Source organism: Varanus komodoensis, unplaced genomic scaffold, assembly GCF_004798865.1.
Source record: "Varanus komodoensis strain SLA01 unplaced genomic scaffold, ASM479886v1 scaffold1, whole genome shotgun sequence".
Lineage (NCBI taxonomy): Eukaryota > Metazoa > Chordata > Lepidosauria > Squamata > Varanidae > Varanus > Varanus komodoensis.
In genome coordinates this window covers 48,143,799-48,160,710 of record NW_025335268.1, presented here as the reverse complement: position 1 = coordinate 48,160,710, position 16,912 = coordinate 48,143,799, and the positions used below count along the sequence as shown (strand labels likewise).

The 16,912-nt window shown below is 37.2% G+C and overlaps 1 protein-coding gene across 1 annotated transcript in view; it reads left to right on the top strand.

Moving 5' to 3' along the window:
- Positions 1-16,912, top strand: part of L3MBTL3 (L3MBTL histone methyl-lysine binding protein 3) — a 78,365-nt gene that overhangs the window by 11,369 nt on the left and 50,084 nt on the right. Inside the window, exons 3-8 of the mRNA XM_044419499.1 lie at positions 2,845-2,956; positions 8,055-8,166; positions 10,923-11,082; positions 12,784-12,916; positions 13,338-13,422; positions 14,407-14,498. Coding sequence (XP_044275434.1) covers positions 2,855-2,956; positions 8,055-8,166; positions 10,923-11,082; positions 12,784-12,916; positions 13,338-13,422; positions 14,407-14,498 — 684 coding nt within the window. The 5' untranslated portion in view covers positions 2,845-2,854. The remainder of the gene's footprint in view (positions 1-2,844; positions 2,957-8,054; positions 8,167-10,922; positions 11,083-12,783; positions 12,917-13,337; positions 13,423-14,406; positions 14,499-16,912) is intronic.

Here is a 16,912-nt window from a genome sequence, read left to right as displayed (position 1 = left end):
AATGAGAAGCTACAGTGTGCCCTGTCACCCTTGAATATTTAAAATGGCTGCCACTGCTATGAGAAGAAATCCCAAGGGGAAATTTGACCAAAGTGGCTTCTTATATGGGAACTGTTTGAGTCCGAATACTGCTGGAAGTTTGTTTGACCTAGCTATTCACAGTGACCACATCTTACACTAATATTCTTAGATTCCAAGTTATTTGTAAGTCAATAAAGACCATCTACTTCTTTTACATAAAGCACATTATAATTTGGATCATGTATCTAGAATTAGCTGTCTTGGCATTGCAAAAATGTTGCATACAAACAGCTTCCATCCAAAGATGATAATGAGGTAATGTTAATAGAGATAAATTAGATTTCTGTAAAAGTTGCCTACTTGAGGATGCAAGCAAACTTCATAGCTGCCAAAGAATGCTATATGACCTATTTATACAGTCTATAACTAAAAATTATATAATTAGAGTTTAGGAAGGCCGGAATTCAGTGTGTGCTGGATGCAGTAGTATGTGACAGAAAAATGTACAGCAGTTCATACTGAATGGGTTTTATTTATTTTTAAAGTGGCATATGCAGTTGGATAGGAGAGGCTGTAACTATGTAGTTTGGATGTGTATCTGATGCATTTCGTTTCTAAAGTTTGTACCTGTAATTGCACTGTACATTACTTGTAAAGAGGATTATTCATTCTTTGCCATTCCTATCTTGAAAATCTAGGCTCAGAATGGAATTTCAGTGCAAGGCTAAGAGTAGCAATTTTTTTTCTAGGAAAATTGTTAAGTATTTTTCCAATCCACTTGCTGTATCAGTCCAGAGAGTGTTCCCTATGTCATGCTAGCCTTTGCGATAATTGACCATGGACCCAGGGCAGAAAGAAAGGTAAATAGGCTTCCCCCACATTTACTAAGATTACTTAGTTTCTTATGCAAGTTTCCTCTTGGCAGGCTCAGAGATGTTGTTAGGAAATTCTTAATAAATCAGGATGATGCTATTCACACTATGAGTAGAAGCAAGAGACATGGGCAGAACCATATTCTGGAGCTAACCGGGTGAATTTGGACTAGTCATGTACTCTCAGCCCAACTTATCTCGCAAGGTTCTTGTGGTGAGGATAAGACAGAGTTGTAAACTGCTTTGAGTTTCTTGAAAGGGAAAAAGGTGGAATATAAAGAAAGAAAGATAGTCTAAAAATACTGTAGGAGGAATACAGTTTTGGCTAAATAGAATAGAAATGGAAGACCAGTCACAATTTGTTTATATGGGTATTGTTGCTTTTAACTGAATTGATACTCTGTTTCATAGGTAAGAGCATAAACGAAAAAGATTTTTAACTGGCTTAACTTAGACATTACTAAGTTTCATTAAAAGTAATGGCTAACTTCTCTGTGTCTCACTGACTTTGAGCCACTTACTGATGCTCAGCCTAACCTACCTCCCAGGGTTGTTGTGACAAGCAGATTGAGAGGAGGAAAAAGGTTGTAAGCAACCTTGAGTTTCTTAAGGAAGAAGGGTCAGATATTACCATAATAAATAAATGCATTCTATATTTTTTTTAAAGAATGACTAGATCTTGTGACTTGGTGTGTATACTTGAAACTAAGTCTTGTGTTTATTAGAGCTACTCCCTGGTAAATGTATCTAAGATTTTTGTGGTCTTCAATTACTAGTGAAGCAAACACGATTTCATACTTTAGAATTCTTTTCCTAACTTGGTTCATCTGGCTTTATCTTGAAGCTGGGGGAAAAGTTCCTTATGGCCCATTTGTTAGTGGGAGTATATGTAATCAACCATAAAGTGTGAGCTGGAAGCTCACAGATCTTGAATGGTAGCGTCTTCTATAATTCAAAGGCACAGTTTTAAGCCTCTGAAAATCATGAGAAGTTTTTGCAAAGATCTCTGAGTTCTTGGTTCTCTTAGTTTTGTTCAAGTGAGTGAATGCTTGGGACCAAAATGGACAATACTTTAAAACTGTGACTACTCACAATGTCTTTTTTCCAAACTCTAGAATAAATACAGGGGGCCTGATTCAGATTAAATCTGTAATCTGGGAGGTAAAGCACATTTAAGGTCTCAGTGTGCCTATTCTAGAATAAAAATCAATGTAGGCACTTGACATTGTCTTGAAGTATTATCTCTTTGCATCCTCAGATATGACAAGCAGAGTTTATGCGAAAGAAAGTAATGTGGTTAGAAATAACTTCTGAAATTTTGTATGTTGGAGTGGAAATACAACAGTTTTTACATGCATAAAACTGGATATTAAGCTGCATTTTGATTAAGGTTAGAGTTAGTTTCAAGTAACTGTTGGATTTTATTCCTACCTTTTCCATTTGTCTTTCCTAGCAGTTCTAGGTGCAGCCTGAAACCTTTGTTAGCACCTGGAACTTAGTCCAATTAAGGTGGAAATACTGTACATTTTTACTTGGAAGTAGGTTCCATTGTATTCCATGCAGAAAACATTCATGAAGAAGACAAGTATGAGATTATACTGCTAGTTGCCTTTTCCTCCCATATTTCCTATTAAGTTTCTGGCTAAATGCACACTTCCACATGAAGCCCTTTTCTTTTCCTTTCTTTGGTCCCACTTTGCTTAACGTCTAGCCTTATGAAGAATTCTGGAAAACATGCAAAAGATTGCTTGCCATTTTGTGACATTTGGATGTTCCTAACCATGTATTGCTTGACTAGATTTGGGAATTATTTACAACAGGTTATTATGAATATTGAAGGGCGGGTAAAATGACTAGTGAAAATTATGTGAAGTGTGTTGTGGTAGAGAAATGTCAAAATGCAGAATTGAATTAGGTGTAGCCTTTCCACATTTTCTTTTTTATTTTACAGCATATGCACCATGAATGAACCGGCTTCTAGTGGAAATGGACAAGACTTTGATGTATTTAGCGTAATGGACTGGAAGGATGGAATTGGTACCTTGCCTGGAAGTGATCTGAAGGTAATATTTTGCAATATTAAATAGGTTTTAAAAAGAATAATGTAACCTTGGAGGCAGAGACATGCATATAGAGAAATACAGTTTAAAGGGTTAGGGTTTATTTAAAAAAATGGGGGCTGCTTTTTAGTAAAGGAGTGCCAAATTCACTTATAGAAAAACAACAAAATCATTTAAAACTGAAATATAAGATAGAAAAAAGTATTAATTTTTAAACAGAAAATAAGAGCTGCAGTTAAAAATGTGAACTCAACAGTGAAACAATGTAAAAGGGAACAACTTGACACTGAAAAGATGATAAACTTCATGTTAACTAGTAGCCTCAGCATTCTGCAATTGGGGTTCTATCACTGAAATGCTGTATATCTCCATTTGTTGCCCACCTCACTTTTGCTAAGGGTGACTCTTGGAGAAAGACCTCTGCCACAGATTTTAATGGGCAACTTCATATGGCAGGAGATCTTTCAAATACTCTTGTCCTAAGGTCATGGGTACTCTAGAGGCCCGTGAAGCACCTTGAAACAAATTAGAAGTCCATGAAGATCTTTCAGTAGTGTCAAAATAGGTTCCAACAAGCCAGTAATAGTTAACAGTCCACTGTATTCTCAAGCAGTTATAGTTACTAAATAATTTCAGAGTAACTCCATGTACTTGGCAGTAGTTACATCTTGACATTACTACCATATTCCTAACTGTGGCAACACTGCCTCACAAGATGGGCCTCAGTTGAACTATCAAGTGTTTAGTGCCATGGAGAGCACTAATCCACAACACCCCCAAGCTGTGAGAACGATCCTTTTCTGGTAGGGCACACTATTTGGAACTAGTGGAACACCGCCTCCTAAATCCATCCAATCATTAATTCCTCTGTCTCGACTAAACTGAGTTTGAGTACATTTCCCTTATTCAGCCCATGAGCTGTCATTAGTCATTTTGTCTATATGTTGAATAGCATAGGGGCAGACAGAGCCTTGTATAAGTTCATAACACAATTGTCATGCAAGGAAACAAATATCTTCTAGGATCTCTTTCTGGAAGTGGTCACCGGGTCTGAACAGAAACTAGTGCTGAAAATAATTATTAGGGATAGACCATGAACCCCATTAAGCACTGCAAGTTTCCAGCCAGTTATTCCAACCCAGCAGAGTCTTTATAAGCAGCCTGATAAGCTGTTGAATGAATATAGTGCCCACCTGAATAATGTAGAACGAAAAACCAAAAGAATGTCTGCCAGGTGTGTTTTCTGCCCAGAGGCAGAAAAGTAATAGAAAAATACAGATCTTTCATGTTTATTTTCTGTATGCAGAAAGATACAACCAGGGATTACTTACTATACAGTTCCAATAAAGAGTTAGCTGCATGGAGATTTGAGCCTGGCTCGTGTATTGTTATACTCTAATCGCTATAACAAATTGCCTGCACACTGATATGGATAGAGTAAGCAATTCTATGAGAAAAAAATTCCTTAAAGTGTTGCTGTTGTTACATTACCACCTGAGGAAGCTAAGGCAGCCTACATATTTTATCATCACACCAACAACTGTTTGAGGTTCACCCAGTGAGCTTCATGGCTGAAGCATGGCATGTAAAGTTTCTTGGGAGCATCACCACTTCTGACCTCCTTAAGTGCCCCATTCAAAGAGAGAATGGCTGGTCACAGAAATGGGAACGACTAAAAGGATTTTAAAGCTAGCCTGCATGATTTGAATCTCAGATAAATCAGGACTTGGAGGCAAAGCAGTTTGCTTCTAGTAACTCAGGTAGATGAAGTGAGCCACAGATGAGAAGTAAGAAAAATGTCTTAAGTGTCATATGCTTAACCATTCTAACCTTGCAGGATGGGCAGTTTCTTCCTGACTTCAAGAAAAGAATAATAAGGAAGAAAGTTATTCTATGAAGAGCAATTACTCACATTGAAATGGAGATCCTTTGAAACTTTTTCTTCTAGCATCTTGTACAGGAATAAAGATTACACTTCTCTTTTTTAATGTTGAGTGTTGTGCTATTTATACTAAGCAATTTTATACTTTTCCTGGGGCCATCTTTCCAATTTGAAAATTTTCTGGAAGAAAATTACAGGTCTTGTAGACTTGTTCATTATTCAAATTGTTTTACGATTTATCATGTGATTTGTTTCGGATTTGTTTGTGATTATTAATAAAATATAAAAATGAGGCAAAAAGAAAAGGTAGTGGAGCAAATTGGGTATTAGCATGGTAGACAGTCATAGTCTAATGCAGGGTTTCTGTATTTGGAACTTTTCCATCTGGCAGACTAAGCAGTATGTTCAAATGAGAAACACTTCAGTGCTTTACAATTGCTGAATGCTGTGTAGAGGACTAGAAGAGCTGGTATCTACAAAGCTGAAGAGCAGATATAAATGTGAAGTACTCTGCTTTTTTGAATCACTCTGATGAGTGCACACAATCATGATCACCTCTGGATTCAAGTGCTTCCATCAAGTTGGACAAGCTGCAATAATTTAAAATTGCTTCCTGGTGGAGTAGCAGTGTATGGAATATTTTAGGTTTTTCTTTTTCTCAAGTGCTGCATTTTGAAAGTGGAATTACAAGTGTGCCTAGTACGTTGTTATTGCATCCAAACAAGTGAAAGTATTAATTTAAAAATCTCCTTGAAAATAGGTGCAGCCTGGAATTATGTTTAGAAAAGGCATGTGGAGAAGCTAACAGCCTGGTAGGGGCAGTCAGAGACAAATCTACCATCACACCTATTTTGTTGCTGAATACATGTGGCTTTGGTTTTTTCAGTTATTTTTTTAAAAGCTTTATTAAATACTAGTCTCTTGGTAACTGATGGACCCCTGGCATAGCCCAATGAATAGTACTCTGAAGTTGATTTGAAGATACTAACCAACTCACTGATACCTTTTCCGAATTACTATGTAAAGGCAAAGCACTGGGAGAAGAAGTTATTTCTTGGGGCCTTAGGAGAATAAGATTTATGGAATATGACCATGTGCAATATCATATTGCAACACAGTCCTTTTTGGGCATCAGAATCTGTTATAGGAGACTAAAAGCTTTGGTTCTGAAGAAGTTCTCTGGAGAGCTTGTTTGTACTGCAGTGATTCAGAGCAGAGAGACAGGAGTGTTTAATTATATCTACAGAAAGAAAATGTACCAGGAGAAGGAGCACTGTAGCTGTGCTAGCTCAAAACATCTGGAAGACACTGAGCTGGGAACAGTCAGGGGGTGTGGTGGTGGAAGGGCTTATAATCACTGGCATTGCAGCAGGTGTGGTGAAGAAATTAAATCCCTTCCCTGCTGTGCTGTCTTCTGGAGCTAGTATTTGGTTTGGAGGTAAATTCCCCTGAAGTAGGCCACTCATTTTACAAATACATATGCACAAATATATACACATATATTATAGTGTTAGCATTATCATCATTAGTATGGCAGTCATTCTACAGATATATAAATGTTGTTACTATCACCATCAGTATGCATGGCACCTTACAAAGTACAAGAGAACAGGGTCCTATTTATCTTAAACTCAAAACAGAAATTTTAAAAAGAAAAGCATGTACTGGCCTTTGAAATGTTGTGTATGACTGTACTTTCTTTTTTGTTGTTTTTTGTTTTGCCTTAGAAAGGGAATAGCATGGAAGGATGGGCCCATCTGAACATTCATTCTGATGAGTTTCCAGTGGCACTTGATTATATTTTTATAATCCACTAGATGGTGCTGGTGTGTTATATATATATTTTCTAGTTCATTTTTGTTTTCACTTCTTTTCTTTCTGTTTAATTACAGACAGCTAGGTTTATTTCTTTTCTGTTTCCCTGTAACTCTTCTCAAACTGTTATCAGCATAAAGTAGGGATTGGAAAGTAAGGCATTGGGTACTCAGCTGAGCCCTGGAAAAGCTGCCTTCACCCACATGGAAGCCGAAACATGAGCAGATAGGAACAAACAGCTGACAAATGGGAGTTGCTTAAAGAGGTCTGTAAGCTTATACAGATTTGGTAGACTGAGCCAGTGTTGATGTCCCATTGGTTATTTCTCAGTTCAGAATATAGCTCAGTTAAAAATTGCCAAACATTGATTTAAAGAGGCATATTAAGTTTTCCCTTTTAAATTTGTGTATTTATTTATTTACTCTACTAATGAGAGTTAGCATTCAGTTTGTTGTCTGATTTGCAAATTTACCATTAGAGTAAAAATCCTAATTATCAGGATTAAGCACTTCCCTGTTTGCTCATAGCAAGAATAATTTCTTGTAGTTGTTTAGCCAGGGAACCTTGTGTACTCTCGAAGAGAGTTCATTAATTTATTTCTTTCTAGCAATCAGTATGCCCATAAGGGTGAACAAATATTATTTGGGTGACATTCACAAATCAACATACTTTCCATTCTTTCCTTCCCTATAACATCATTTTATATGACATGATTCCACGATCTTGGAAAATCCACCTCAAAAATACCACTATTGGTAATGTATTCAGTACTGAGGTTTCCATTTGCCCAACTGAATGACCATGTGCTTTGGGCATACAAGCATATAACCAGGCCTTTTGTAACTCTGCTACTATGTATTAACTTGGACTTGAAAGTTGAAATGGGGTTAGGTACCATGGCCTTTCATACTCCTTATTTTCCCAGTAGGTGTAATTCAGCATTCTGGATACTGTCAACTATAGTATTCAAACACCAAATGAGCATCTTTTTAAATTAATTACATTAAAGACTTTAATGCAAGCACTCTGAATTCAATGCTAGCATTTTCAGAAATAAAGCATATAATTGCTTAGCAAGTAAATGAGACTGCTTACATCAGTGCTGGCTTGTACAAATACTACTCTTGGAAAACGGAGCAAGGCAGAGTTCAGGAATTTATATGTATCATCTTAATAGTAGCTTCTGATTTTGAAACCTATGTTTCCTTATGTGTAAGTGAGAGACACTGAAAATGGTAGGGCATTTTTGCAGGAGACAGGGAAAGGATTAAAGTAATTAGGAAGTCAGGTAGTATGGTGATAACATATCATATATATTATTTATATTTCTATATACACCAGAGCTACATAGACATAAAGAATAAAAGTATAACTTTTCTGTTATTTACCTATTCTTAAAATCAGTTTCGTGTGAATGAATTTGGTGCCCTGGAAGTGATCACTGATGAAACAGAGATGGAAAATGTTAAGAAGGCCACTGCTACCACAACATGGATGGTGCCAACTGCTCAAGAAGGTCAGAACTTTGGGGTTAACCTTGTATATTACCAGTTAGGGAATAGTCAAGTTGCTGATAAAAATCATTCCCTCCCCACAAAGATGTTATTTGTATCTCAGTGCAAATATCAGCTGGGTGGAGGAATGCTCACAGCTGCAGCAGGGAGGGACTACACTGCTCACTGCAGTTCCAGTTCTGATGAAACCCTCTCCTTGCCATGCCTGCTGTTTTGTCTTTTAATAAACTGCATTAAAATAAAAAAGAACTTTAATGTAAGGGTTGGCTTACATTGCAAGTACGGCTTCAAGTCAACAGGGCACATGTAGAAGAATACTGTTTACATGAATTGTGCAGCTGCTGTTGATTAGAAATGTAGCTTTCCATTCACTACAATTTTTTTTTCTCTTGGAATCGTTGGTTAGGTCACTATTTGAAGACAATTTAACAAGTTTTATTTGTGTCTTTGATTATTAATAGTTTTAGGCTGCCCTTTACCCATGATACTCAGAACAAATTACAGATAAAACCTTAACATACAATAAAATCTTCATAAATAAATCATGGCAAGCAGATAAAATCTAACATGCACTGATTATAAACTGTAAGAGCTATGAAGCTAGTAAGACAAAGGTTGCAGTCCTAGAGTAGGATGAGTTTACATGACATGACAGTTTACCCAGCAAATACGCTATGAAGTGTGGATTGTTTGTGAAAAATCATGAGTATCAGGTTCAATTTTAGTTGTCCCCACGTTCCTTCCCCCTCAATCCTCCCACGGCTATTCAGGGGAAGTCTGCAACTGGACCTGTCTTGTCTCCACCTTTCTTTGCTGGCCCTGAGCTTTTATTCCACTCCTGCAACATTTTTTACCTTTCCCTGTCTTTCTTTCAGAGATTTCTTTTAATTATGTCTAAGCAGACAGCCAGTGATAACTCCTCTAAAGTGCCTAAGTGCTTGTATATTTTTTTAAAATTCTTTGTCCCTACTATGAGGAAAAAGGTTTGTAAATTTGTTTTAAAAACTTAGAAACTTGCACAGGTGCACATTTGCACAAGTCTGCTGTGCCTGGGTGATATTTTGAGAGGTCTCTGCTGTCAAAATCTATAGATAGTAACCTAGAAAGACTGCAAATAGTTTTACTTTGCTTTCCCTTGACAGCTGTCAAAAGGTGAGCTGTTGAGAAAAGCAAAACTGTGGTGACTTTTTCTCTCAAAAGAAGGTGGCCTGTGGATCACTCCTTTCTTTCTCAACAATATCTTCTAATTTGGACCTGGGATGGGGTGGATCTAAATGACTAAGAAGTGTCTTGCATCTGTTTCACCCTTTCCTGAGATTCTAGGTGCTTAAGAAGATGAAAAAGTGTAATTCAGTGGCATGGTGGCAAGAGGAACAACTAGGAATCCCAGTGGACGAGTTGCAGAAATTGCTAATACAGGGAATGAGGAAATTACGAATTCTGTTGTAAAGGCACCTGGAGATACATGTTAGGGAAATAAGGCATGGCAGGCTGCAGAATGGTCTTTGTCAGTGTGGATTAATGTGACATTCAAGCTTGCCAATTAGCTTTAATGGTTGTTTCCATTCTAGAAGATTAAAAGGTAGATGCAGGGCAAGTTTGCACAGCACAGTAATCTAACCATGTGAATAAACTATGGCATGTGAATTGTTTGTGAAATAACCCATGGTGCACACAACAATTGGACTCATTGTAGTTTATCTGTCTCTCCTTCCCTCCTCTGGTCTCTCTTTAGATTCCTGGGGGACTTGGTCTCCTCTTCTTGCTTCAATTGCAATTGCTCTTGATTGCTACCAGCACTTTTCCTCCTTTTGCTTCCCTTTGGAGACTTTACAACATCTTCCAGTGAAATCTGTCAAAACAACCCTTCTTTGCCCTTTCAAAAGCCATACTTAAATAAAATCCTTTTCTGTAGGCAGCTGTCAAAAGTCTCTGTTTATGATAGAGGCGATTTTGTAGATCCTGTCTTTCCCAGATGCTCAGGTGGAAGTTAGTAAAACCAGTTAGGGATTTAATTTTAATTCAGTTTTAAACTAAAAGATCACAGTGCTAATGGCAAGATATACCCAGTACCCCTTTTTGCAAATAAAGCTCCCATCCAGACTTTGTGTTTTTCTTGACAGCTGTCAAGGGAAAAGCAAAGGAACAAATTAACCTATTTGTAGCCTGCCTTTGTCATTATCCATAAATGTTGCCTTTTGCACTTTGACAGGTGACACTCACCAGGACATTAATAAAGCGAGTCTTCACATTTCAGCTAGTTGGAAGTGTGAACTTGCGTACCTCAGAATGATAGATGCAAAAGTGCATTTAAACATTTTTCAAAAATATTTGTACATTTCTGGTTTGCACTCTCTTTGTGCATGTGTGTGTGTCTGTGCGCATATAAAGGGAGTGAACAGTGATGGCTTCTCCAGCGTGCTGCTTGGGCACTTTGAAAGGGCTTTCAACACAACATGAAAGGACCCCAAAAGAAAAAAAAAAGAGCTGGTGGTGACCAGAAAAGGGTTGCGATCAGAGCAGAGAGAATGATTGTTGCTCCTAAGTGTCACTTGGGCAATGATGGAGCAGCTGTTGCTGCAGGGGCAGAAGTGAATTTGGCAAGTTTGAAGCACTTTTTGGAGCAGCATAAGATATTTTTGAAAGGCTTGGATAAATTACATCTGCAGTAGTATTTTTGCATGTCATGGTTTTCAGATATGTCTGATATTTTTCATGTGTATAATCCCCAAAACTCACTTTACTTTCCACTATGCAGCCTTCTCAGAAAAGACAGAAGTACCACCAAAGTTGAAGGAAACTGCTGCTGTGGATGGACTCCATTTCTGTGAAAGCTGTTTTCACTCTGGAACCACAATGGAGTTTGTAGCTGGAGAGAAATCTTGTAGCCAAAAATGTGCCCATCCATTGAAAAACAAGTAAGAGTTGCTATAGCACATGCAAAATAATTTGATGTGTAGAAACAAAGGCTGCTACAGTATAGGTGAACTTGAGGCAGCATGAATAATCTTGGTGAATCAGATGACTTTAAAAATACTATTTATGTTATATTTGGATTATCTAGTCATCAGTGTTTTAGCATGTATATCTGGATAGAAGGAGGGGAAAAGAGCATTGTTTTGTACCTGTAATGGGTATACTGAAGGTTCTGATAAATACAATGTGCTGGATACTATCCTGAGTTATGTAAACAATCCAGAACTTTGCCAGGGGCTTCAGAAATCATGACAGTTACTTTCGAGCTCATGGAAGTACCACCCCCTCAATAATTATCATTTTTGCTTGTGGACTATTCTATACGCTTATAGCGCAATTCTGTACATTTATGCTTAGGAATAAGCTCCTCTGCCTTTCAGTAACACTTTTTCTAAGATACATGTACAGTATCTAGCATTGCAGGCTTAAGTGGAGCTGTTTTGGTTAGCATCCTCCTTTGTATACAGGGAAAGCCAAACAGAAATCTATATCTGTTACCTAAGCAGAAAGAATTATGTGGTGTTTAACCAACACTTTAGACTATTTGCCCAGAGCAGGGATCCCCAAACATTTTTTTAGCACATAGTCACATCAGAACTTGAGGTCACATGGGAAAGCATCTTGGGCATTGCCATGCAGGCATTGCCTATTCACAAAATGACTGCCATGGTAATTCTTTCCACTTTCTCACCCCACCTTAGTCTCTCAGCAGATGCACAAACAAACGGGGGGACAAAAAAACTAAACCTAGACAGGAAGGGAAATATGGTGAAGAAAAACATTTCTGGCTTAGCTCTGTGCAATTCCAAACCTCATATCATTCACATCCCATTTCTGAATAAGGAAGGCAGTGTGTATTGGAAGGAGAGCACAGAGGCTTTGTGGGGACTGGCAGAAGCTTTCGTGGGTACTATATATAGCCGGAGGCATCGTTTTGGAGACCCCGGGCTTTGAATAACTGTTCTGTTGAGATGCAGTTTCAATACTTACAGCCACTCTTCAATAATGTATCTTTGTTCAGAAGATAAATCATGTACTCCATATTTCAAAATGGAGTGCATGATTTAAACTAGTGATTCAAATTAGTACTTCTAGGTTGCCTTAGTTTCACCAACAAATACAGCTGAACTGATTGCCCATTAATAATTACTGAATGCTTGCTTTCATTGTACTCTGAAAATTTGGACTATTGATTTTACTGGTAGATTTCTCACCCTCAGTTATTTTCTGTTCAGTGTTTCAGTTGATTATTGTTGTTGCATTTGTCAGCATTAAAAAATTCTCATTACTTCCTTTCTGTAAGGCACCCTGAAGTCTTAAAGCAATTCAAAAGCATTGCCATTGATGACAGACAGGAAAGACAACATTTAAAACCTTCAAAGCCTTATCAGTAAAAGCTGCCAATGTGTTTGTTCACAGGTTTTCTAGCAGGGGTATGTAGACTTCAGGCTTATGGGTTCACCCAAACTGGAAGAGCTTGATCTCACCTTTGCCCTTTCCTGTTCTGTTCTGCGGCATATCTCATGTTAGCATTTGCAGCATGAGCAGTCTTGGTTTTGCTTATATTTATTCTTCAAGTTTTATTTTCTATTTTAACAATGGAAGGAATGAATGTAGTCACTGTAAAATCATCCTTGTTCTAGAGAGCAACAGGAAAACAAAAACATCTCAGAATTCAGTGATGAAGACTGTTCTAAGACCATGCAAAAAAGGAAAACCAAGTTGCCTCTGAAAGGAGAATATATGGAAGACAGAGACAAGAAGGACAAGGAAACAGTTAGTATAGCTCTGTTGATCAGCTTGAAGGTTAGGCCAGTCCAGTTGTAAATAGTTTTTGTTTTGCACTCAAATAATTCTGATGTTTAAATTGTTGTTTGCTTTCTTCACAGTATAATGAGATGTTTAAGTCTAGAATAAACATAATATAAATGGAATACTGTGTTTTAATTTGTATTTGACTGTTTATGGTGTGTGACCCAGTATGATTATGGCCACATTTGTTCCATTCTTATTTTTCATGTTAATGCCAGGGACATGCCTGGGGAAAGAAAGGAGTAAGTTATGCTGTGGGACTTACTTTATACATAGATACACCTGAAAATGTACATGTGACAAGAACAAGCTAAAGCAAAGGGTTTCAGAAATTTTCTTGCTGTAAGGTTATTTGAATTAAGTAAACTTCATTTTTACAATCTAGGAGGAGAATCCGGAAGGAAGAATGTTAAGAGTATCTCAAAGAGCGACACGGAAAAGGAAAAGAGAGATGGCAGTTTTAAAACAGAGTAAGTTGATTTATGACCATTGTTATCAGTTTCCCAAAAAGACTCTTCACCTATGCTGTGGTAACATATAGATATATTACAACGGCAGGTGTACACTCCAGAGGGAATTATTCATTGCAAAATGTATTTGTTCAATATGTGGTTTTGTAAAATTTACCCTTTAAGTGTGTATATCAGTAACTTTCATGTTCATCTACTATAGAATACAAGGTAGAGTGATGTGTGATCATTCACACTGTATTTCTTGTGTATATAATATAGCATTGTGTTGCCTTATATTCAGTCAGTTGTGTAAACTTTCAACCATTTGTGATACTGGATTTAATATTTCCGTTTTACTACCTGACCAAATAACTTCCTTTATACTCCAGCTTTGTTTTAGCATCACACAGGGGAGCTTTAAAGTATAAATGGGATTAAGATAATTGAATTGCTTGAATGCTAGCAAAGCATTTCTGTTTTGCCTTTGTGAGATTTGTTCAAATGGTTTTTGAGAACATGCATTTTAAAAGCAGAAGTAAGCCTTCAATTAGTGTCCCCTGTGAGTAGTTTCATAGCTAAACCCTGTGCTGAAAGATAAGAAGAATTTATAGAAACCAGTAATATATCCAAGAAAATGTCTAAAGTAGCATAAAACTCTTGCCATAGATCTGGACTGTTAGCAGAGTAGATACATAAATTAGAGGAAAACAACAGGATTAAGAAGGATTGGTTTACTGCATAACTCTCTGCAATGTGATCCATAAGTTTTGCTTTGGCAATAACTATCCACCTCTGTTAGCTATTAATTAATAGTAAGCAAGATGTAGCTCTGCTGTTTACTCTAATGCAGTAAAATTAAAATCAGCCATCAATTTGGTGCAAACAGCAGGGTATTATAAGAGAGTCTTAGCTGGTACAGCTACTGTACCATCCATTGTTTATGTCGATTATTTGTAAAGCTTTTACTTTCTAATTTTTCAATTCCTTACATTTTAATTCCAGCTTTAATGTCAAAGGGAAAGAAAATGTGGAGTTGGTCATCGTATTTAGAAGAAGAAAAAGCCATTGCCGCTCCTCCTAAGATTTTTAAAGAGGTATGTTATCCTCCAAAATCCTAAAATACAGCTTTTTTTTTTTTAGAAATAGCCTAAATCAAGTATTTTGCTAGGTAATTGTTTTTATTAGTGTATACTGTAGAAATTTGATATGGCCATTTTCTTTCTTTTACTCAGCAAAATGTATTTCATGTGTTAGAAGTTGAAGAGTTCTTGTGACTTGTCAGATGAAGTCTTATCAGCTGTAATCTTATGACTGACAACTGTGCAAGAGACAGGGTGTTTCCAAGCTTCAGGGTTGTGTTTATCACACTTCACCCACCCTTTACCCACTCTTGTAGACAACACTTTCAGATTTGCTTGTTTCAACAAGCTTTTAATGATCAATTGGATGAATCATATTGCTGCCTTAGTTTTAAACTGTTCTGTTATGCATGGTGTTTGATTTGTAGTGTTAAAATTGAATTGAGTTTTAAGATAGGGTTTTTACAGGGCTAAACAGAGACTTTTGTCAGGGACATGTATGGATGTCCCTGCTGAAAAAAACAATTTAATCCTATGGGACATCCTGTTTTAAAACAAGTCCTTACCTTTGAGTGTTGTCAAAAGTAAGTTCTTCTGTAAAGGGAGTGGCTACAGTTTCCCACTGTCCTGAGTACCTAGAGGCTTGGGAAAGAGTGAAAAAGGTGGTGGACACTGATAACAGTTGGGCCTAAACTTAAAACCCAGATGATCTCACTGCGAAGAGGTAAAATACTTGCCACCTGCTTTGGCAAGCAAAGATCTTCTAGCACTTTTGAGTGAAACAGAGTAATAAAATCTTTGTCAGAGTCCGTATATTTAAAAGCAAAGTAACATATTAAAATTTTTGTCAGCATCCATGGAAAGTGCCTGCTTTGATAGCACTTACACAACTCCAAATTACTGAGTTTTATTTTTTTTACATATTTTAAAAAATGAAAACATTTGCACACATTTCTGACACAATGTAAAAAAAAATAGGTGGCAAACAATTGACTGCCTCTCCACTGTGCTCCCTGGTACTTTAGAGGGGCTGTTACTGACTATAAGTTCAGAAATTGTGAAAGGGATCTCTCAAAGAAATGGAACAAATCCACAGTGACCACTAAAGAAGCTGCTATCACGGCACGGGGAAGAAGCAAGATGGGGTTTGCCATGCATTTCTGGGACATCTGGAGGAGAATTTGTCAGAGTCCATATATTTATACTGTAAAACAAAAAATCAATATTGCAGAAAATGGAGCAGTTTGGATTTTATGTAACTTATTTATAATAATTTATATATACCATTTAGCAAGATGGGGTTTGCCATGCATTTCTGGGACATCTGGAGGAGAATTGAGGGGGAAGGGTGGGACAAACTATGGTGAGCCTGACTGTCTGTGTAGTGCGCCAAGGCAGAGACAAACCTCCACTGTGGCATATTATTGTGGTGGGTTAGCTTGTTATGTGAACCAGCCCATCTTGTGCCTACCAACATAGTGTAATGTATGAAAGTACCCTTCTATCACAAATGCCGAAGCAGCTAGACAGACATAAGAGCAAACTGTATATTAACTGTATATTGTCTGTATATTAGAACAGCTCAGAGGAAACCAGAAGCCTATTACTTCCTGTGCAGCTTAGAGTGATAGCAGTTCAGTAATGATAGCTGGCATTTCTACTGTTGATGACTTTAAAATAATTACCAAACATTTTTTGTTTAAATCAACTAAATAGACTTTTTATCTTGAACTGTAAAACATAAAATCAAATAATATTGCAAAAAATGGAGCAGTTTGGATTTTATATAACTTATTTATAGTAATTTATGTATACCATTTAGTTCACAAGCTGAACATGAGTGCAATAGCACCCTCCCATTGTCATTCCTCAGCAACTGGAATTCAGGAGCATACTGAAAGTAATAAGTAGTCATCATGACTAGTAGCCCTTGATAGCCTTATTCTCAGTGAATTTGCCTGATATCCTTTTAAAGCCAACCAAGTGGCCATCATTTTATTCTAACTATGTAGAAGAAGCATTTCCTCTTATCTTTCCTGATGTTCCCTTATTCAGCTTCTTTGGACTCCTCCAGGTTCAAGTATTATGAGAGAGCGAGGAAACCCTTCTCAGTGTTCACTCCACACCATGTATATTTTTCCATGTTTTTCCTTAGTCCCCCTTTTTGTAAGCTATAAAGCCCCAACTGTTGGAACCTTTCCTTGAAGGGATATTGCTTCAGCCCCTTGATAATTTTGTAGCCTGAAGTGCCTGATCCTTCCTAATCTTGGAAGCTAAGCAGGGTCAGGCCTGGGCAGAAGTGTGATGGGTGACTTGAGTGTACAATTCTATGATTATTGCTGTCAACTGCCTAGAGAGCTTTGGCTATGGGCAGTATAAAAATGTAGTAGTAGTAGTAGTAGTAGTAGTAGTAGTAGTAGTAATAATAA